The sequence below is a fragment of the Aspergillus ambiguus genome (assembly GCF_047715705.1).
Source record: "Aspergillus ambiguus strain CBS 117.58 unplaced genomic scaffold BDV59scaffold_4, whole genome shotgun sequence".
Classification (NCBI taxonomy): Eukaryota; Fungi; Ascomycota; class Eurotiomycetes; order Eurotiales; family Aspergillaceae; genus Aspergillus; species Aspergillus ambiguus.
This window is the reverse complement of record NW_027395517.1, coordinates 485,501-505,843: the sequence shown is the minus strand read 5'-3', so window position 1 is coordinate 505,843 and position 20,343 is coordinate 485,501. Positions and strand designations below refer to the sequence as shown.

General features: G+C 60.0%; 8 protein-coding genes across 8 annotated transcripts; 4 read left to right on the top strand and 4 right to left on the bottom strand.

The window, feature by feature from the left end:
* Positions 1-53: 53 nt before the first annotated feature.
* Positions 54-4,534, bottom strand: BDV59DRAFT_109467 (uncharacterized protein). The gene is made up of 2 exons (XM_073686585.1): positions 1,661-4,534; positions 54-1,605 (listed from the first exon to the last, which is right to left on the bottom strand). Exons 1-2 carry the CDS (start codon positions 4,382-4,384, stop codon positions 247-249), a joined length of 4,083 nt encoding a protein of 1,360 aa, XP_073551354.1. The 5' UTR covers positions 4,385-4,534; the 3' UTR covers positions 54-246.
* Positions 4,535-5,487: 953 nt separating this feature from the next.
* Positions 5,488-8,830, top strand: BDV59DRAFT_198949 (LMBR1-like membrane protein-domain-containing protein; the record flags this gene model as incomplete). The annotated part of the gene is made up of 2 exons (XM_073693256.1): positions 5,488-7,509; positions 7,697-8,830. 2 exons carry the CDS (start codon positions 5,488-5,490, stop codon positions 8,828-8,830), a joined length of 3,156 nt encoding a protein of 1,051 aa, XP_073551353.1.
* Positions 8,831-9,050: 220 nt separating this feature from the next.
* Positions 9,051-11,532, top strand: BDV59DRAFT_171019 (uncharacterized protein; the record flags this gene model as incomplete). The annotated part of the gene is made up of 2 exons (XM_073688510.1): positions 9,051-9,826; positions 9,875-11,532. Coding segments are annotated over exons 1-2 (1,591 nt in total), but the record flags the coding sequence as incomplete, so codon positions are not given.
* Positions 11,533-11,669: 137 nt separating this feature from the next.
* BDV59DRAFT_171017 (chalcone isomerase domain-containing protein) lies at positions 11,670-13,664 on the bottom strand. The gene is made up of 2 exons (XM_073688509.1): positions 11,861-13,664; positions 11,670-11,801 (listed from the first exon to the last, which is right to left on the bottom strand). The coding sequence occupies exon 1, from the start codon at positions 13,632-13,634 to the stop codon at positions 12,330-12,332; it is 1,305 nt and encodes a 434-aa protein (XP_073551350.1). The 5' UTR covers positions 13,635-13,664; the 3' UTR covers positions 11,670-11,801; positions 11,861-12,329.
* On the top strand, positions 11,756-12,184 carry BDV59DRAFT_198947 (glutaredoxin; the record flags this gene model as incomplete). The annotated part of the gene is made up of 3 exons (XM_073693255.1): positions 11,756-11,801; positions 11,861-11,959; positions 12,027-12,184. The coding sequence occupies 3 exons, from the start codon at positions 11,756-11,758 to the stop codon at positions 12,182-12,184; spliced, it is 303 nt and encodes a 100-aa protein (XP_073551351.1).
* A 149-nt stretch (positions 13,665-13,813) lies between the features above and the next one.
* On the bottom strand, positions 13,814-15,964 carry BDV59DRAFT_198945 (putative alpha-L-rhamnosidase B; the record flags this gene model as incomplete). Its single annotated transcript, XM_073693254.1, has 3 exons — positions 13,814-14,705; positions 14,751-15,022; positions 15,071-15,964. The coding sequence occupies 3 exons, from the start codon at positions 15,962-15,964 to the stop codon at positions 13,814-13,816; spliced, it is 2,058 nt and encodes a 685-aa protein (XP_073551349.1).
* Positions 15,965-16,776: 812 nt separating this feature from the next.
* Positions 16,777-18,168, top strand: BDV59DRAFT_109339 (putative L-serine dehydratase). The gene is made up of 3 exons (XM_073686581.1): positions 16,777-16,980; positions 17,035-17,088; positions 17,135-18,168. Exons 1-3 carry the CDS (start codon positions 16,898-16,900, stop codon positions 18,063-18,065), a joined length of 1,068 nt encoding a protein of 355 aa, XP_073551348.1. The 5' UTR covers positions 16,777-16,897; the 3' UTR covers positions 18,066-18,168.
* A 39-nt stretch (positions 18,169-18,207) lies between these two features.
* On the bottom strand, positions 18,208-19,093 carry BDV59DRAFT_171015 (uncharacterized protein). Its single transcript, XM_073688508.1, has 3 exons — positions 18,711-19,093; positions 18,535-18,651; positions 18,208-18,423 (listed from the first exon to the last, which is right to left on the bottom strand). The coding sequence occupies exons 1-3, from the start codon at positions 18,820-18,822 to the stop codon at positions 18,365-18,367; spliced, it is 288 nt and encodes a 95-aa protein (XP_073551347.1). The 5' UTR covers positions 18,823-19,093; the 3' UTR covers positions 18,208-18,364.
* Between the last annotated feature and the right edge of the window lie 1,250 nt (positions 19,094-20,343).

Sequence of the window (20,343 nt, the reverse complement as noted above, 5' to 3'; positions counted from 1 at the left end):
AAACTCTCTAGATTCCTATCGTCAAGAGCCTTTTTCGGTTTTGTCTCACTTGCTCCAATCAACGCCGTGGCTAATCCGTCAATCAGTCCAAGATTAGAAAACAGAAGAAGAAGTAGGAAGGGTAGAATGTCGAAGGAAAAGGAGGACAAGGTCAAACTCGCTCGGCTGTAATGTACAAAGATCAGTCCATATGTATGCAGAAGGGAATAGGGATCACTGGGCGCATGGCCCAAAAGATGCTGTCGGTCACAGAAGTATGGTCGTCGACTCGTCGAGTTCTCCCCGTTCAACCGCATCCCAGTCGATAGCGACCTTGGGCTGACTGAGAAGAGTCTCGTTCTCAAACGGCCCTGGGAGGCAGATCCAGTCCGCAGGCAGCCAGTTATCATCAGGGATTGCGTCCGCCGCTTTGCCCGTCGCGCCGTCCGGTTTCGGGAGCTCGCCGTCCTTGGGGGTCTGGGTGACCGCGGCGCTCTCCACCGAGTCGGGAGTATCTTGCGTGCTGGTGAACATGTCCGCGTTGAGGAATTCGTCCATGGCACCGAAGCCTAAGCCACTGTCTCCTCCCAGATCCACAAACGCGTCGTTGATGGCCTCCAGCGAGATATTACTGTCGGCCCAGGCGTCTTTGACCGCCACCTCCGCGGACGGCCCGGGTTCCGAGGCCTTCGGGGTCTCCTTCTTGCCCTCTTTGCCCTTGGTCGTCTGTGCCGGAGTAGGGCCCTTGCTAGACGGCGCACGCGGGGTGAGTTGCTGCTGGTTGGCCGCGGGAGAACCGGCCTTCGGTCCAAGCTGGCTGGGCACGCGGCCCATGGGGGTAGCGGCGCCTGTCTCGGGCTTCACGCCGGCCTTCGCAGGGGTCGGTGGTGCATCCTTCTTCAGGCCAGGCGCTTCGCTCTTGTCCTCCTTGACCAGCGCGTTGCGAATACTGTCGATGGCATACTGAAGAGGATCATCAATGGCCTCCTCCTTGTGGCTCTCTTCGACATGCTTGTCCAGCGTGCTTTGAGTGGCAAAGCCTTGGAGGTGATGCTGACACTCCGTGACACTGCATTTGTATGCCCCACCAATGGCAGCGGCGGCCGGAGGCATTTTGGCGTCGGGTGGTTTGATGGCTTGGGCTTTCGTGCCGGGCGTGGCCGAGGTGGGAGTCGCACCCGCATGTGACTGCTTCCTCTTCTTCGGGGGAGGCAACTTCAGCTGCTCCGGCGGCATACTGCCCGGCCCGTACGCATGAGGGACGCCCTGGGGGGAAGGAGCACCAAACGGTGCGGGAGGCACGGCCGAGGCAGCGGAAACGGCCGTCTGGCTCGAAGCCCGTCGAGCGCGTTGGAGCGCTTCCTCTTGTTGCTGAAGCTGCTGCAAATTGGTGGCATTGAGCGCCGGCATGTTGTTCTGGCCTGGCTGCGGCATCGCGGGCGCCGAGGGGCCCCCTGGTCGCTGCCCAGGAACTTGGTTCTGGTGCTGGCTGACGCGGGCGATCATGGCGCTGAAGAGCTTCTTGATATAGGTGATGGCCATATTGAGGTATTCGGGGGTGATGGTAAAACTGTCACTGATGGTCCAGTCCGGAGTGGGTTTGAATTGCCTCATCAGTTGAATCCGCTATATTCACCGTTAGATCGATTCGCACTGTTGGTGAAGGGGGAGCGGAACTTACCATTGCTAACAAGCTGCGGATGTTCTTTTCTTGGCCGGGCATCTTCGTAAACCACTGGACGAGAGTGTCCATCCGGCCAAGCATGTCCGTGCATTCCCGGAGCTGCTGGCTCATGGCGGCATGCTGATCGGGCGTGATGGGGGCCGGTTGCACGGGGGGTGCCTGCTTCAATGTGTCGTGATATGCTTGGCGAATCTTCTCCGGGAGGTTGTTCCAGGCCTCTTCCGCTGCCGCTCGGGTCCGGGTCTGGCCATGTTGACGCCGCATATGGGCTTCAACCTGGGCGCGTTGCTGCGGCGTCATGGCCGCCAGTTGCTCTCGGGTGAATGGCATGCTGGGCCTGGGAGGCACCGGAGCCGCCACACCTTGGGCGGCAGCCGCTTGGGAGGCCCTTTGTGCCAGGTTGTTGGATTGGGCTTCGGCGGTCTCTTCCGTCGGCATCTTCCTCTTCGCCGCCGGCTGTTTGTTCGCCGTGGAGCCCTTGGCGGCCTTTCCGCCGGCGGCGGCGGGAGGCTTGGTTCCCTGGGGTGGCTGCGGCTGGGGTTCTGGCTTGACGGGGGGAGCGGCCGTCGCGGCCGGCTGCGGAGGGACCTGGGTGTGCTGCTGGTTCTGCTGCGCGGCCATCGCCTGCACCTGGGCGGCGCGGGCCTGTGCCAACTGCATGTACTGCTTCTGTCGGTTTCGGTTGAGCAGTTCACGCAGTTGGTCATCGGAGAGGTTCTGGACTTGGGCACCGAGACGTTGACGGGCCACCTGGACGTCCTGTGCGGTCACGGGGCGGAGGGCGGGCATGTTGGTCGGCGGCGGCGGCGGTTGCTGCTGCTGCTGCTGCTGCTGCTGCTGGCCGGTCGGGAATTGCTGAGGATTCATCATCGGGGGCTGCTGGGGTGGTTGTCCCGGTGCGGTCATCCAGGGAGCCTGTCCGGTCTGGTCCGGGTTGCGCGTGCGGTCTTTGTTCTGGTTGAGGATCTGCGTAAAGTGGAATTTCTGAATGGCCAACAACTTTTGCAGGTCCATGCCACCTAGGAGTTGAGGGTTGGTGGCGGCCCACTGTTTGAGTTGCCCCCAGGTCTTGATGTTCTTGGGCACCATGTTCGGGTTGTTAGTGAGCAGGTTCGGAGGGAAATGGAGGCGGTCCATGTCTTTGCTTTGCTCGTTCGACATCTCCGGCCCCGGCTGCTGGCGGAACAACTGCATTTTGTACAACTCCTGGCGTTGCTGCTGCTGCTGCTGCTGCTGCTGTTGCTGCTGCTGGACCGAGAGTGGCTGGCCGGGGACCATCTGGTGGGGGTGCTGGGCCCCGTTGATTCCGGCCAGCTGGGCTTGCAGGTTCATGGCCCGCAGGTTCTGGTTGTTCGCCATCTGCTGTCCCTGGGCGGGCTGGGACAGATTCTGGTGCATGGGCATGTTTCGGGCGGCGTTGGCTCTCAGGGCGGGATTGTTGGCCATGGCGGCCCGGCGCTGGTGCAAGAACAGGTTGATCTGCTCGGGGGTCATCTGGGACAGTTGTTCTTGAAGGGCGGGCGGCAGGCCGGGGGGAATCTGCGGGCGGCCCTGCATGGGCTGCTGACCGCCCATGGAGGGTTGCTGCCCCATGGCGGGCGCCCTCGAGGGGGGACGCACCTGGGCGGCCACCTGGGCGGGCGACATTTGGCCCGGGGGCATGGGACGGTTCAGCATGGGCATGGCGGGACTCTGTTGCGGCATGGGCTGCTGCAGATGGGCGTTGGGTTGACCGGCCTGGAAGGCCATCTGCGCCTTCTGGGCGGCCTGGGCGCGCTGGGCCTGGGCCTGGTTCTGGGGTTGGGCCGGCGGCTGGAAGGACGACGGGGTGGCCTGTTGCGGGCGGTCGGCGGGCCCGTTGGCGGGATTCTGCATGTGCTGCTGGGCGAACATCTGCGGATTGAGGCCGGCGGCGCCGAGGTTGGCGGGCGGGGGCTGCCCGAGCGGTTGCTGGCCCATGGGGAAGACATTCTGCGGGTTGGTGAAAGGCTGTTGGTTCATCTGGGAGGAGCTGGCGGGGACGACCAGCTGGCCGGCTTCTTGCGAGCGGAGCCCGTCGGCCTGTTGGCCTTGGATGTTTTCGACATTGCCGATGAAGGCGGACGGGTCGAGGTTGGGCTGCGCGCCGGCGACGGCGAAGGAGTTGTTGCGCTGCAGGTTCATCATGTTCTGGAACATCTGGCGCTGCTGGGGGTTCATCATGGGATCGGCGCCGGACAGGAGGACATTGTTCGGGTCGACGCCGGCGTTCTGGGCGCGGGAGAGCTCGAGGCGGGCCTTCTTGTGGCGGCGCAGCTGGCTGAGGGCCTGGGAGCGAAAGAAATAGGCGATGGGGTCCATGCCCTTCTCGCTGAGGTAGCGACGCTGGTCGGGGTTCATGTTCTGCAGGTTCATCTTGATCTTGTCGACATCCTCCTGGGGGGTCTTGGCCATGATCTGGTTGGCGATGCGGCAGACGGTGTCGAACTCCTGGGGGTTGAGGGAATGGAGTTCATCGGTGAGGGCGATGGCGTTGCCCGGCCGCTGGGGGAGGCGTTGGGCTTGGAGCATGGGCTGCTGCGATTGCGGGCGCTGTTGCGGGAGGGACTGGGAGGGATCGTTGATGCCCATGGGCAGGGGTTGCTGGAGTGGGCGATTGAGTTGTTGTGGGAAGGGCGGCTGACCGACGGGGCGCATGGGGGAGGGTTTGGGGGCCCCTTGGGGGATCAAGCCATTCTGCATGACGGCGGCTTGTCTGGCACGAGTGTCACGGATGTGGAGGAGTTTGTCGTTACATTCTTTGTCGTAGTCGACCTGGGGGAGGGGGGTGGAATTAGTCGAGGTCCGGGTACGGCAGGTCGACCGAAAGGGAGCGATGGGGAAAATAGAAAGAAGAACCTTTTGTTGAGCGTCTTTAAAGGCCTTTTGCTCAAAGGTCAGAGCGGCTTGGGCGAGACTATGCAGGTCCTGATGGGGTTGGATGAGACGAAGGGAGGTGAACCTGTCGCGCGAGAGAGAGAGAGAGAAGTCAGAAAGTCGGTCATCAGACGAGTTCCAGGGTTGAACGGTGGAACGGGCGATGATTCGGTAGGAGAAGGTCGGTCACCCACATTTGATAGACTCGCACGACGCGCTCTTTCAAGGGCACTTCGGCGCGCCAACCGGAGTAGGAACCTTGGGATTGGAGCGCCTGGGCGACATAGTTCATCATCACCTGGTTGTTGTCGAGTCGCGGCATGGAGCCGGCGACGTTGAAGGAGGGATTCATGTCGACAACCTCCTCTGGCGAAGGAGGGGAGGGGGAGGGGGGATCATTCGCTGGGGGGGAGATGAGAGAGAAGAAGAGGGAGAGGAAGAGGGAGTAGGGAGCGAGGAGGGGAGAGGAGAGGAGAGGAAAGGAAGAGAGGGAGGTGGATGGATGTTGAGGGGAGAGAAGTTGAGAAGAGGGAGAGAAGAGGAAGAAGAGGGGAGAGGGAGAGAGAGAGAGAGAGAGAGAGAGATCGGGCAGAAGAGGAGCCGTTTGACAACAACAGGGATGTTGCACGACTCGAGATTAGTGATCCGAGTATTCTACAATTTACGATTCGACTTGTTCGATTCTATATCTGTCTATCGATGCTCTGATTCTCCGTCTCTTGTGGATGGTCTGGATCGACTATTTCGAGTGTCTGAAAACGGACATCACGTGCTCTCTATACTTCCCGTTTCATCCACTTCAACTTCACCTTCTCTCTCTCTCTCTCCCTCCATCTTCTCTCGCCCATACTCTCCTCCTCCTCTTCTACTCTCCCACACTCTCCTCTCTTCTTCTCTCTCCCTCCCGATTCTCCTCTCTACCATGTAACATGCCCATCCCCATCGCCTCCAGCATCTTCTTCGCCTCCACCCTCCTCCTCATCTCCCTCGTCGTCCTCCTCCTCCTCCGTCGGTTCCTCACCCTCCGGGCCACCCCGGCCTACCTCATCCTCCCCGTCTTTCTCGCCCTCGCCCTCCCCGCCAGTGTCGTGCTCCTCGTCCCGATCGATCTCGCCTCCAGCTCTCGGGACGGGACCGGTCCCCGAGCCATCTGGCTCCCGGATCGTCTGCTCCTCGTCACCTGGCGCATCGCCTACTGGCTGATCTTCGTCCTCACCTGGGCCATCCTCCCCCTGCTCGGGGAATACGTCGACTCCGGCTATCGGGACCCCCAGCGTCGGCTCCAGTACTCCATTCGCTCCAACGCCCGCTACCAGCTCACCGTCCTCGCCTGTGCCGCCGTCGGGCTCATCTACATCTCCATCCAGAATGGCTTCCGCTTCGGCTCTATCAAAGGCCTCGTCATGGCCCTCGCCTACGTGTGGGGTCTCGTCCTCGCCATCTACCTCATGGGCCATGGGCTCGTCTCCATCCCCCGCACGCTCTTCCGCAACGCCAGCGTCAGCGGTCGTCTGCGCCGTCTGCAGGCCCACGCCCCGCGGCTGCATGACCGTCTCATGGACGCCGTCAACGACCTCGAGTCCCTCGAGGCGCAGGTCGCCCAGCTGCAGCGTCGCAAGACCGGCAGTGCCCGCGAGTTTCACGAGTGGATCGAAGACCTGGCCGAGCCGTCCGCCGCCCCCGACGACCGCGCCCCCCTGTTGGACCCCCCGGTCGACGCCGCCCGCACCGTCCCCACCGTCATCACCGAACGCTACCTCGCCGACCTCACCCGCCGTCTCCAGCGCGCCCGCCATCAAAAGGCCCGCTTCGTCGATGAATGGGACCGGCTGGTGCTGCTCGCCGCCGACCTCCAGGCCATCCTCAACGCCTCCGCCTCCAAGAAGCTGGAGTTCCACCACGCGCCGCATCGCTCGTCATGGTTCCCCCGCGGCAAGCTCCTGACCCCGTACCTGCGATACCTCCTCTACGTCCATCTCGTGCCCCAGATCCGTCTCCTGCTCGGCGCCCTCTGCACCCTCGCCTCCGGGTGCGTCATCTGGTCGGAGTTGATCAAGTCCCTGGCCCCCCGGTTGTCCGTCGTCACCCTGTCCATCGTCTCCTACCACAAGGACCCCGCCCCCGTCAACTTCGGCCGCCAGGTCACTGCCTGCGCCTGGTTGCTGTACATGTGTGGGGCCGCCTTGGTGGGCGTGAATGACGCCAAGGTCTGGGGCAACCGCGCCCTGGTCCGACGCAACACCTACGGTGAGAGCGCGTGCTGGTACGCGGGCCTCGTCGCGCGCCTGACCATCCCCATCGCCTACAACTTCCTCACCTTCCTCCCCACGAGCGTCCGGCAGAGCACCACCTTCTACCATCTCCTGGGTCGCTTTATCGACCTGACCCCGCTCGGCCAGGGCTTTGACTACTTCTTCCCCGTCTTCATCCTGCTGCCCGTCGCCGCCACCCTCTTCAACCTGTACGGCCGCGTCAAGAACATCTGCGGCTTCGGTCTCCTCGAGGAAGACGACGACGACATGGAGAACAATCCGGCCGGCTACGGGCTGGGCGGCTGGCGCGAGGGCCGCGATCTGATCGAGCGCGAGCTGACCGGCCTGGGCTCGCTCGGTCTGTCCGGACGGGGCGTCTCCCCGCGGGCCACCAGTCGCAGCGACGAGGCCACGGGCGCGTTCACCACCTCTCGCCCGCCGCGCGCCGAGGCCATGCGACCCGCTCGGCCGGTCCGGGGTCCCGCGACCGCCTCCACGGTGCTCGATGGGGGGGAGGACGAAGAAGAAGAGAACTTCTTCCAATCGTTTGCGCATCGCGTGCGAAACACGTTCGAAACCGCCGACAAGCCGCAATGGCTGCAAGGCGACTATTTCCGGCTGCCGCGATGGATGGGGAATGACGGGAGCGAGAATAGCGGACTGGGCCGATGGTTTGGCGGACGACCGACGCCCGGGGGGGTGAGACTGTAGTATAGATAGATATGATCACGATAGACTATTTCGATATATACACTTCCTACCTTCTCTGTCGGCGTCCTGCGTAAGTACCGTGGGGTCTACTTCCGGCGACGTAGTGATTTGTAAGACCCACTTCCGCCCAAAAAAAAAAGCCAACTTCATGACTTCAACGCCGGCTGACATTCAGCCTCGTGCGTCCCCTCAATCCATGACCCCGTTGTTATCGCTCGGATCCCAGTCCTCCCTGGGTGAGACGTGTGCCTTCTACGTGGACTACCTCACCGGCCATCTGCCTCCGTCCGTGCAGAAATTCGTGCTCTCGCCATCGCCCCCGACCTGGCTCGCCGAGACCCTGCGCCTCGACACCACCGCATCGACTCCCACCCCAGCTGCCACCACCACCGCCCTCACGCTCGTCCTCCTCTCCGCCGTCGTCTTCGCCCTGATGTCCTCCTCGTGGCGCGACTTCTTCCGCCGCGGACCGGCCTACGCGCACCCGCCCCTCGGGGCCGACCAGGACACGGACACTGAGCCGGACACCGTGCTCCTCCGCCACCGACGCACGACCTACGAGCTCCAATTCCCACCGTACGCCATCAACGAGCGGCAGCTCAACGTCGGGCAGCTGCGCCGCCGCGCCGCCGAGGTCACCGGCACCGCCGACCCGCACCGCATCAAGCTGCTCTACAAGGGTGCCCTGCTGGACGATGACGCCCGCCCCTGCGCCGACGAGGGCCTGAAGCAGCACTCCGAGGTGCTCTGCGTCGTGTCCGAGGTCACCACGCCCAGCGACGGCGCCTCCGACGCGGACGCCAGCCGGTCGGCCGTCGAGGCGGAGGAGCCGCGCCGGCGCAACCGCACCCGGAACAAGAAGAAGAAGAACAAGAACAAGAGCAAGAAGAAGAATCAGGGTCGTGAGGAGGAGGACGAGGAGGATGACGAGGATGGCGGCGACGCACGGCTCGCCCCGCCGTCGGGGCCGTCGTCAGGAGGAGGGGCCGGGGGAGGAACAGGAGGCATGCCGCCGCCGGCGCCGAATCTGAAGCGGTTTGCGACGGCGGGCGAGCAGGTGCGCGCGCTGCTGGCGTATCTGCGGCGCGAGCTGACGCCGCTCGGGGAAGAGTACATTGCGCGGCCGCCGGCGGACGCCAAGACGCGGGACTTTGAGCACAAGAAGCTCAGTGAGACGATTCTGGCGCAGGTGATCCTCAAGGCGGATGGGATTGAGCCGGGGACCGAGGAGGAACGGATGGCGCGACGGGCGCTGGTCAAGGAGGCGTTGAGCCTGTCGGGACGGTTGGATCAGGCGGCGAAAGAATAGAGGGTATCACGTATTTCGTACGATGTGGATAGAGCATTCTTTCGTGCTTTCTGGAATGGAAAGATCCCCACGTGGAGAGAAGAGGAATCGTAATGGTCGAGAGACAGTCGAGAATGACAGGTCATATAGATCGCGAGTATACGGAAGCAGTTAGTCGGGCAGTTGCAGGTTGGGACTAGCGGCTCTCCCTCTTTTCTCCTGTATCTCTTCTCTTCTTCCTCTCTTCCTCTCTTCCACCTCTCTCTTCTACCTCAACCTCGTCTCTCTCTCCCTCTCTCTTCATTTGATTCCTCTCTGGACTCCTCTCTCTCTCTCTCTTCTCTTTCGGTCCCATCTTTTCTTTCTATCTTCTTATCTACTTTGCATCCTGAACACCACTACTGCACTCCCTCTTCAGACCCCTCCTACCCACCTCCTATTCCCATCGTCCACGCTATCCTGCAATTCCAACGTCAATTCCACCTCATCTCGCCTCATCTCGACTCCTAAATGCCCCTCTGATTGGCCTATCCTCGGGTCGAACACGGATCCACGGTTCTGCCCTTATCCACGGTTCTGCTCCATCCCCGGTACCGCTCCATCCACGGTACTGCATCCGTCTTTCCCACCCACAGCTTTCCTCTCGACCGCATCCTCCGACTATTTACTATTTACTCCTTCGGGTTTCCTGACCGCCGTCTGTCTTTCTTTCTTCATCTCCAAAGCCCGGCCGTGTCGTACGCCGTCTACCACACCCGCCCCCCTGCCACCCCCATTTGGGATGGCCTGATCGGGACGATCTCCGCCGAATTCTCTCTTAAACCCCCGTCTTCCCTTCTCCCGACTTCCCCCCTGTCCTCTTGGTCCAGCTGGACTGGCCCTTAATTCCCCTCAAATTGCTGCGGCATGGCGGGTGCGGCCACCGCAGCGTACTCCGCAGATGTCTGGACCCCGTCCGGCACCGTAGACGCCAGTCAGCCCTCTCAGTGGGACTACGCCGTTCCCGTCCGACGCAGTGTATGAGATTCCCCTCCAGTCCAACCCACACACGCTAACACCGTGTAGAGCACCAACCGCGCCAACCGGCGCTCCAAATCCCGCTCGTCCCATGACTCCACCCATGCCAGGTCCCGCCGGAACTCTAAAGGCTCTCGCAGCTCCTCCCTCTCGAGACACGCCTACGCCCACGATTCCGGATACCTCAACTCCCGCGGTCGGCGCGACGCCAGCCTGTCCCGCCGTGGCAGCGAACGCAGCGTGCGGAGCCGCAGCGTGGGAAACGTCCGCGACTCGGTCGACACCCAGAATGTCCCCTTCCGCCGCAGCGACCTGAAGGATGGCATCGAGGTGTTCCTGGACGAGTCCGACAGTGAGAACTGGATCCACCGCGATAAGCTGGCCAAGATTGAAAGCGAGGAGCTGCACCAGGCCGCCATCCTCTTCCACCGCAAGTCGGGCCGTCGCCACCAGGACCTCCACAACAGCGCCATGAGCGTCACCTCTGCCCGCACCGAGCAAACCGAGCCCTGGCCCAGCCTGCATGAAGACCACCGCGAGTTCTCCGGGTCACCGATGCCCTATGATGATGACGCCCCCGCCGACCGGCGCCACTGGGACCTCCGTCGCCCCGAGGAGATCGCCGACGACAACGCGTCGAGCATCTACCGCAATCCCGGTCTTCGGAAGAGCTCCTCCCGCATCCCCATCCCGACTTCCAGCCCGGCCCCAATGTCACCGGAGAATATGGCGCGAGAGTTCTCCGGCTCGCGCTCCCGCGCCGCGACCAACGAAGACGACGCCTCGTCGGCCGGGAAGCCGCGTCGCGCCAGTGAGCCCATCACCGTCGACTCGACCGACAACACCACCCCGCCGGGGAGCACCAGTCGACCGGTCAGCCGCGGCCTGCAGTCCCAGCCGACGTCCCGGAAGACCGGCGGCGCCCGCGGCACGACCCCGGCGTCGGCCACGCGCAAGACGTCCGCGCCCCCGACGACCCGCAAGACCACTCCCCGCAGCCGTGCGGTGTCCAACGCGCGACCGACGACCCGGTCTGGCGAGAGCCGTCCCACCACCGCCGCCAACCGGCCCGAGGGCGATCCGCCATGGCTGGCCACCATGTACAAGCCGGACCCGCGGCTGCCCCCGGACCAGCAGATGCTGCCCACGCACGCCAAGAAGCTGCAGCAGGAGCAGTGGGCCCGGGAGGGCCGCACGCCGACGACCTACGACCGCGAGTTTGCGCCGCTGGCTATCGGCCCGGACGGGCCTCCCCGCGGGGAGCCCAAGCCCGAGAAGGAGGAACAGCCGCAACCGGAAGAGGAGAAACCGCGGCCGGCTCCTCCAGCTCCCCTGCAGCCGCCGGCCCAGCCCGACAGCGCCAAGACACCCGCCGATAGCGCTCGCCCCGGCACCAGCTCGGGATACAGCCCGATGCCGCGACTGCAGGAACCGCCGCCGGCAGGACTGACTCCGCGGTGGAGCCCGCCGGTGGTGAGTGCGCAGGAGGCGCCAAAGAAGGAGAAGGGATGCGGATGCTGTATTGTGATGTAGGGAGGGGGGGGCCGGTCGTTGGAGATGAGATACCTAGACCATCTACCGTTGGTACTTTTCGTTTGTTGCTTCAGCGTCTGGTTTGGTTGGTGTTGATATCTAGCCGTTTAATCTTGTTTTATTTGCTGTCGATCCTTGCACGATACCTTGCTAGTTGAATAGATAGTTTAATGCTCTACCTATAGTATACCTAGTAACTCTAACTTGGTTGGTTATTCCGTAGAGAGATTACATCAGCAGGACTCAGCATCACCTGACCATCCCCTCACCTTTTCGTTACTTACAAATACACTTCCTACAACCTCATCCCCATCGCTTCACCACCAGTTGCCCACCATTGCTTCCATATTCAGCCGTCTGTTTGGGTCCTTTGCCGGCCCCTCCCGCGATCTCACCATGTCCGTCGCCCAGGCCCAGAAGATCATCGACGAGAACGCCGTGGGTGAGTAGCCACCACCACCCTTTACGCGTTGTCCTCCAGCCCGAACTAACGCCCGCCAGCGGTCTTCTCAAAGTCGTACTGCCCGTTCTGCAAAGCCAGCAAGGATCTGCTGAACTCGCTCAACGCCAAGTACACCACCGTCGAGCTCGACCTCGAGAGTAATGCCCCCCTCCCCCAGGTCCTTGAATGCATCGGGCCAGGCTAACCACCGGAGCGTACGAGCAGAGGATGGCTCCGCCCTGCAGGACGCCCTGCAGGAGATCAGCGGCCAGCGCACCGTGCCCAACATCTACATCAACAAGAAGCATATCGGCGGGAACTCGGATCTCCAGGCGCGCAAGGCCGAGCTGCCGGCGCTGCTGAAGGAGGCGGGCGCTCTTTAGATAGACCTTACGTCATACAATACATACTACAACGACAGCCAGTCCGGCTGCAAGCAAAGACACTTCCCCATGCGTAGATACATATACATAGCGTAGAACCCGTGTAGAGTAGAGTAGAATACAAGCGTTCCTCCGTAAGGAGATCCTAGATGACCTTCTGCACAACCGTGCCCACCGGCCGCTCCACAATCCCCATGACGCCCTCCACGACGCTCTGTCGGGCCCCCTCGCTGGACACGTTCTTCCCGGCCAGATAGTTCAACCACACGAGCCGACTGATGCGCTCATCGGCCACCCGGCCCAGGAACCGCATCGGCCGGGACTCCTCCGGCGCGAACAGCGCATCCAGCGCCCCGTCCGCGTTCCGCACCAGCACCAGCGTCTGGCCCTTGGGCACGCTCTTGCGCTGCCCGCCGCCAAACAGGCCCTTGAACTCGTTCATGGCGCGTCCGAACGCCTCGTCTTGGATCTCACCCGCCGGCGCCGGCGCGGCGCCCGAGTTCGGGGCGCTGGCGGCAGCGGCAGCCGCCGCCGCCTTGGCGTTCGCGCGCGCCGTGATGCCACGCACCCAGCCGTCGCGCAGATGCAGGAAGTCGGTGTTGCGGGTAGGCACGATGCGGAAGGCGGTGCGCAGGCCCGGCTGGCGGAGGATGGCGTCCCAGAGGGCGTCGCCGCGGACGGGGTCGAGGAGAAGGTGCTTGAGCTGGCTGCGCTCGGTGGAGACGAGGAGCGTGGCGGAGGTGGCGCCGGGGGAGTCGACAACGGCGGCCGCGTGGCCGGCCTCGTCGGGCGGGTGGACGGCGGCCCGCACGAGCCGCTGCTGCAGCTCGGAGATGTCGGCTTTGGCGACGTACAGGCCCACGACGTAGACCTGGATCTTGAGGAACGAGACGGTGCGCACGCCCAGCCCCAGCAGCTGGTATTCGTCCGTGTCGGCTGGGGACGCCGGCAGCTCGTCGTTGGTGTGGACCTGCGCCGCGTCCACGCGCGGCAGCCGGATCGTGCTGGGGAAGTAGGGGATGGTGCCGGAGCCCGTGGAGACTTGTTCGGCACCGTCTTGGCCCTGGATGCGGATCACCGACGGCGAGCCGGTGAAGCCGTCGGGGCCGTCGAGTTTCGTGGTCTTGTTATCGGCGTTGTGGTTGTTGCTGTTGCTGTCGGGCGCTGCGGCGTGCGCCTCGAGCCCGAAGACGTCCAGCTTGATGACCCCGTACATGGCCACGGCGCAGGCGGCGATCCCGGCCGCAGAGAGCACCATTGACCGCCGTGACTGGGCCACTTCGTAGTCGCGCGCGCGGGCCTGGCCGGCGGTGCGGAGCGGGTTGCTGGCATTGCGGACCGGTGCCGTCGTGCTGAGATGGAGACGGGGCTGCACGGCCCGCTGGATGTACTGGCGGCGGATACATTGGGCGCAGGTGCGCCACGGGGCGCTGAGGTACGGCGTGGCCATGTCGTTTATCCGGTGTGTACGCTGTTGGGCGTGGGTGAGGAGGATGGACGAGGTGAGGCCGGAGCGGGTCGATCAATCCGGGGCGGCACGTGATCGTCCTGACATATGCGTCCGTTTCTAGTGGAGGTTGGCTAAAGCTGAAGCTATTATAGAATTGCATTGTATCTGGCTGAAATACACTATGTAACGACTACCCGGTGTGCCCCGCCCCCGCTGACCGTCACCGTCGCCGTGTCGTCGGCATAGTACACGCCACGGTAGATGTCGTTGCCATCGATCATGATGGACGGCTGCTCCCCGCTGCGGAGAAAAGGCAGGGTGAGGTTTCCGCGGGTGCCGGACGGAACTGAAAAGTGCAGCGTATACGCATCGGAGCTGTTCCTCTCCCACTGGGCGTGGAATTTGCCCAGGGCAGTGGTAAACCCGCCCTGCACAGAGGTCAGGTCTCCGAACTGTGGTGCAATAAGCCAGTTCAAGCCCCCGGGCGAGGTGATGCTCAGACCGAGGATGTAGTTTGTCAGGGCGACTGTCGGGCCGGCAGACCATCCGTGTGCGTGCGACACGTACGATTCGTCCCAGGAGTATCCCCGGTCTGCGCGGTAACTGAAGGATCCGTTGCGCAGGTAGCCTTCAATCACGGTGCTCTGCGTGCCGTTCGGGTGTCGTAGGTACCATCCCCAGCTGCGACGAATGAGCTCCAGTGCGCGGTCCGGACGTCTCGCCGTCAAGTGGCCCTGTACCTCGAATGAGGAGATAAACGGCGAGATGTTCTCTGGGAGCTCCGGGGCGACGGCTCCGATGGGCGTCCAATTGTCCGTAAGGCGATGCGAGATGCGCGCCGCGCGGTCGTTGTCCGTCACACCGTACAGGAGCGCCATGCTGTTTGCATCCTGAGGGTGTAAGGCAGTTGCCGTCGCATTGTCCTTGAACGCGCCGTATTCGTCGTCCCAGCAGTGTTCATTGATCGCCCGGCGGAGATTCTCAGCACGGATCGTCCATTGGTTGCTCAGACCATTGGTATCCTCGGCCCATTTGGCGAGACGGGCGCCGGTGGTAAGGGTGTGGTACAGACTTCTGATCGTTAGTGCTGTAGAGGAGATAGAGGGTCAGACGTACATAATCTGCGCCTCCGTGTTGTTGAAGCCCTGTTGCCAGCGGGCCCAGTCGCGCGTGCCGGTGACGTTGAGCAGACCGCTGGACTGATCTACCTTCCGGTATATGTAGTCCATGGCACTTTGATACTTATTCCAGTTCTTCAGAAGGAAGTCAGTGTCGTTTGTGTAGAGAACGTAGTTGAACGTCCCGATCATCGACCACATGTGGTATGTGTCCGAGTCTTTCTGGCTGAGCGGGGGACCGGATTCGTCAAATGCGCCTGTCGAGTTGTTCTAACATGTATTAGAGCTGTCGGTTCCCACTGGATGAGAAGCACGTACCTGCGTATCATACATCACCTGCAGCGCGTTCTTCACGCTCTCCAAATCCCCAATACTTACAAACGATGATGGCACGGCGATGCCCATGTCGCCAGGCCATACAGCACGGTCCCGTTTAGCGCCATCCACGAGGATCGTGTCGCCTGGTCCGAGGGTGGCATTGTTGGCCCATCCAGCTGTCAGCATGGGAACCTGTCGACCGGTGTGCACAGGCACTGCATTTGTCTGCAGCGTGTAGGCGCCGCTGTACCAGATGCGGTTTAGCAGTTGGTCGTTCGAGTGGAAATACCCTTGGTATGCCTGCAGATTCGACCAGGTCGGCTGGAAGCCGATCTCCAGACTCACAGACTCCACATGTATGCAGATGGTCGGATCCTCTGCCTGCAAGAAGACGGTCATGTAGCGGAAGCCCCCGCGCAGCTTCTCATCAGGCATAACGAACGACCCATGGCCGGCGTGGGTGAAGTTCGCATACAACGCGCCATCAGGACCTTTGAAAGCGCCGTTGGACGCGTCTGATGATTGCCCGACGAAGTTCTTCGCCTCTGTGAAGGCGAGTCCAATCGCACCGCGGCCGGTAGTGGTATAGTTAACGGTGACAATGCCGCCGACTTCGACGCCAAAGTCGAACACCACCATTGGTGCATTCTGGTGCAAGGCATACGGGACGGAGTTGGCATAATCGGTGGTTCTGTTTGGCGATGCGATCGACAAGATCTGCCGTGGACTAACCGTTCGCGACGACGGCGCATAGATGTTCTTCTCCCATGGTCCAGGGAAAGCGCTGTTTTTGGGGCCCGAACATACGGTATTTCGCCAGCAGCTCTGCGTCAATACGCCGGGGGCGAGAGCCACCAGGCTTAACAGGAGGTGAAGCCACTGCACCGCAGCCATCGCATGGTAAGGCAGACGCCAAGGAGGGAACAACGTCGAGATAGGCGGGGAGTTCAAACGTGAGAATTGACCCAGGAAGAACGTCCATTGTTATTTATTTCCCAACGCATAGGGCGAAGACTAGCGCCGTTCCACTAATTCGGTCAAGGTATTCCGCTCCGATTCTTGAACTCCCAAGAGTGCAAGGAGGGGTCAGTCGGCATGCTCTTTTTTCTTTTGGGAATAATCGCGGATTCCGGGTTGCGCCGGGGTGACTAGCGATGCTTCTCCGGCGGTCTGCTGGCTTCGTTTAGAGCCATTAGCATTGCATTAGGCCCACTTGGGCGTGCGGCAAGGAAGCACAGTGGCCAGCGGCCTGTCCGCCAGCCGGTTGCCAAGTTTCTGGCACATGGATTCCACGATCGATTGTTGAGGAGTGGCAGTTCTGAAACGGGAGAGACAGCGATCAACAACGCGGTTGTTCCAGATGGGGTGTCACCGACGGAGAATTGCTGCTCGTGTGTGACTGGCGGAAATTCTGTCAAGCTTCTTGACGATCACCCTCATGAGTACGGAGTACGCAGTAGACGCAGGAGAGATCTCCGTGCGGAGGTGTAGGGATGTCGGTATATATATGCAGCGAAGATTTCGGCAAAATGATACCCGAAAATCTCTGATTGTGCCTGGAGAACGGAGTATGTCATGGTTCATTGCATGATTGAGACTCACAATAGAAGAGTATAGAAGAGAAGAATGCTGACAGATGTAAGAAGACGAGTCAATCTAAAGTGGAGGAAGCGTGTCATGTCATCCGAAAGGCGCGATCCGCCACCAGCACGATAAAACACCCTCGTGCCTCCTGCCACCTTCCACCTCCCCCAACATATACTATACTACACTCTTGCTGTCACTTCCATACATCGCCTACCGCTATACCAATCTCATAAACTCACCATGGGCCATTCCACTCTCCCACAGAAACCCTGGATCGAGACCCCCTTGATCGAGTCGGCCACTCTCTCCAAAGCAGCGGGATGGTCTGTCGATCACTCTGTATCTTTCGTCCGGCACTGACCTGTCAATGTTTACAGCCGCGTCTTTCTGAAATTGGATCTTCTGCAGCCCTCCGGCTCGTTCAAATCGAGGTATGTGCTCCCTGAAAAATTGTCTTCCAGATACTCACAACTGCAGAGGAGTTGGCAACCTGATTCGCACCGCTCTACTAGACCCCGCCAACAGCGGTAAAGAGCTCCATTTCTACAGCTCCTCCGGCGGCAATGCGGGTCTCGCAGCCGTCATCGCAGCAAGGGACCTGGGATGTCCATGCACCGTCGTGGTCCCCCACAGCACGAAGCCAATGATGATCACCAAGTTGCGCTCGGCAGGAGCCACCGAGGTGATCCAACACGGCGCTAGCTGGGCCGAAGCGGACGCCCATCTCCGGGAGACGTTCATCAATCATCAGGAGGGAAAGAAAAGAAACATCTACGTCCCTCCCTTCGACCACCCCGACGTCTGGACCGGCGCAGCGACAATGGTGTCGGAAATAGCCGCACAGTTACCTCCGCATGATTCGAGCGATCGCATTTTTCCTGCTGATGCTATCATTTGCAGTGTGGGTGGTGGCGGCCTGTTCAATGGCATCATGCAAGGATTGGACGAGTATCTGCAATCTCACGGACCCTCGGACAAGATGCAGGATGTCCACGTCCTGGCGGTTGAAACCGAAGGTGCCAATTCCCTAGCGCACTCGCTTCGTGCCGGAAGACTGGACTCGATCCCGGCGATTACATCCCTGGCTACCTCCCTCGGAGCCCGTTGTGTCTCGTCGCAAACACTAAAGTACGCTCAGTCACCTCCAGCCGGAATCAATGTGGCGAGTGTGGTTGGATCCGATGCGGAGGCGGCCCGAGGGGTCATCACCTTGGCCGATGAGCTACGATTGCAGGTGGAACTGGCCTGTGGGATTAGTGTTGAAGTCGCTACGGGCGAGAAGCTGAAACAGGCGGTGCAAGGTCTCACTCCGGAGAGTCGAGTAGTGGTGGTGGTTTGTGGTGGCAGCAATGTTACTGCTGAGATGATTGCCGAGTATCGTCAGAAACTACAGGATGGATGGAATTAAAGGTGGGAGAGACGGCACCGTCCTTTCATAGATACCCGTGTATAGACCCATTCGATTGTCTGGAACAAAGGCTTTGTTCTTGTTTATATACACCACAAACCCAGATAGATGTTGCTCCGTTTATACCATCGTGTTCCTGGCATAAGTTTTAACCTCCAAAGTACATGAATATCGTGATAACACTTCATACAAGTAACGCCATGCTATGTCCAATCCCAAATACCAATGCAACCCTCTCATCACGCAGAATGACGGCCAATTATTCACTGCCAGGAGCAATTGCAGCATTATGGCGAGTGTCAGACCATCTCTGAGAAGCGATTGTCGAGTGGGATATACGAAGAACTCGAGGTTGCTGCTACAATTCGGTCAGTCATGAAAGGGGATTAACTAGATGGTTTCTTGAGTGAAAGGAGGAAGTCGTAGTTAGGAAAGTCCACGTCCGAAAAAGAGATAGTAAAACACTCACAGGTAGCTTGATAAGTGCGAAAATGCCAAGCGCCTGTAAACTGTTCAACGGTGATAGGCGTCGGGGGAACAGCGTGACGAGGCCCTGGGATATAATTTGGAGATGCGTAGGGGAAGTCTAGGTAGAAACTAATTAGTGGTCCATTCATGTCAGGTAGGTAAACATAGCAAACGCACTTCCAAAACGACCACGAAATAGCTTGTATAAGCTGAATAGAGCAAGTATCGAGGTGGGAACAGCGAAAATAAACGCGAGGAACTCAAAGACAACTGATGCAGACCAAGTCATGGCTATCTACTACTGAGGTTGGTACAATGGAGCCCGAAAAAAGGAACCTGAAGAGAATACTAGGTAGTCGAGATGGAGATTTATAGACTAGATATAGTTGCCTCCTGTGACGATGCGTTAGGGGGCAACACGTTAAGGCTGTGCTAGGGGCACAAATCTATGAGGCCATTGGATACTGAGCATCAATCATTCTAGCTGTTATTGGTCAGACGGAACCTTCCTGACAGGGATTATCTCTGACGCTAAATAGGTATGCGAAGATGGAGATGGTTCTTTTGTTCAGATACAATTTCGATCAGTGATTGCTGCTTGGATGACGAGAGAACCCCCCACGTCCCTCATGGATCCTTCGAGATGGGGTTGGGGCGAGCAAATCAGAATTCCCATCACAACCAGACGTTCTTTAGCGCTGGCCAATCACGGTGGTTCCCTGCGGGATTTTTTCCCTTTTTGCCTCAGGGCACCAACCGGATTGGGCAGCCCATCCCTCCCTCCTGGATTTACTACGCAGTATATCGAAGACAGACAGATCGAGTACAGAGAGATATAGAGTAGATAGAAAAGTAAAAGAATATATAATATCGTTTTCTCACAGCCAAATGTGCACATGTACAATAGTACTGCGTAGGAGGAGTTGGTTTCTTCATTAAAGAATCCTGGCCCACCGATCTCTCCGGGTCAGGACCCTGTGAGCCTCAGTTAGCTCACCAGCAGGAGGTTCCTTCTTATGGGCGCTGATAGGTCGATTTGAGTTGGACAGACCTACGCTGCATTTACTTTGTACCGAGACATGGCGTACGATTAGGGTACGCGGTCGAAGGATGCTGCACTTCCTCTCTTCACTTCCCTCGTTTCCCCTTCTCCCTCTACATTCTCCTTTTCCTCTCTACATTCCTTTCGCAGTTCGCTGGTCTCGCATCGGGTTTATGGTTCATGCGAGCAAGGCCATGGTGGTATCGATAGAAATTAATCTCTGGAGAGACCTAGTAAGTAGGTGTGTACCAGTCAAGCAAATGTTCTTAAGGATCCAGAAGTAAATATTGGGACGAGACCAGCGCTTGCAGCGACTGACCAAACCGGAATATCTACGCTGTCCTGCTGTTCGCTACAAGATGAACAGGACTTCTTCCTGCGACGACATACATAATCCGGGTCCTGCCTCGTCAAGATACGCAAGGATTACTGCAGCAGATTAGGGAGCCAAGGCACAGTCTCGGCGCTGAGACTTCCACGTTTGAACCTTATAGTTATAAGCATAAAACGGTGGAACCCATCAGGACGTTGACGAAGTAGCACATGTCATAGTATCTTGTTCTGGGCCAACACTTTGGAAAAGAAACAAGCTCATGATTAGTACCAGGATGACGCATATACTAGTGGTAAGCATAGCTGCTATGAGACGTGGATGGTGTATAGTGCGTAGACCGAACTGAGCTCTATCGTATGCTCTAGACCAATGAAGCACAGCTCATCTCAATAATGCTCCATCTGATTAGTGCTGCGATCGGCTTGAATCCCAGC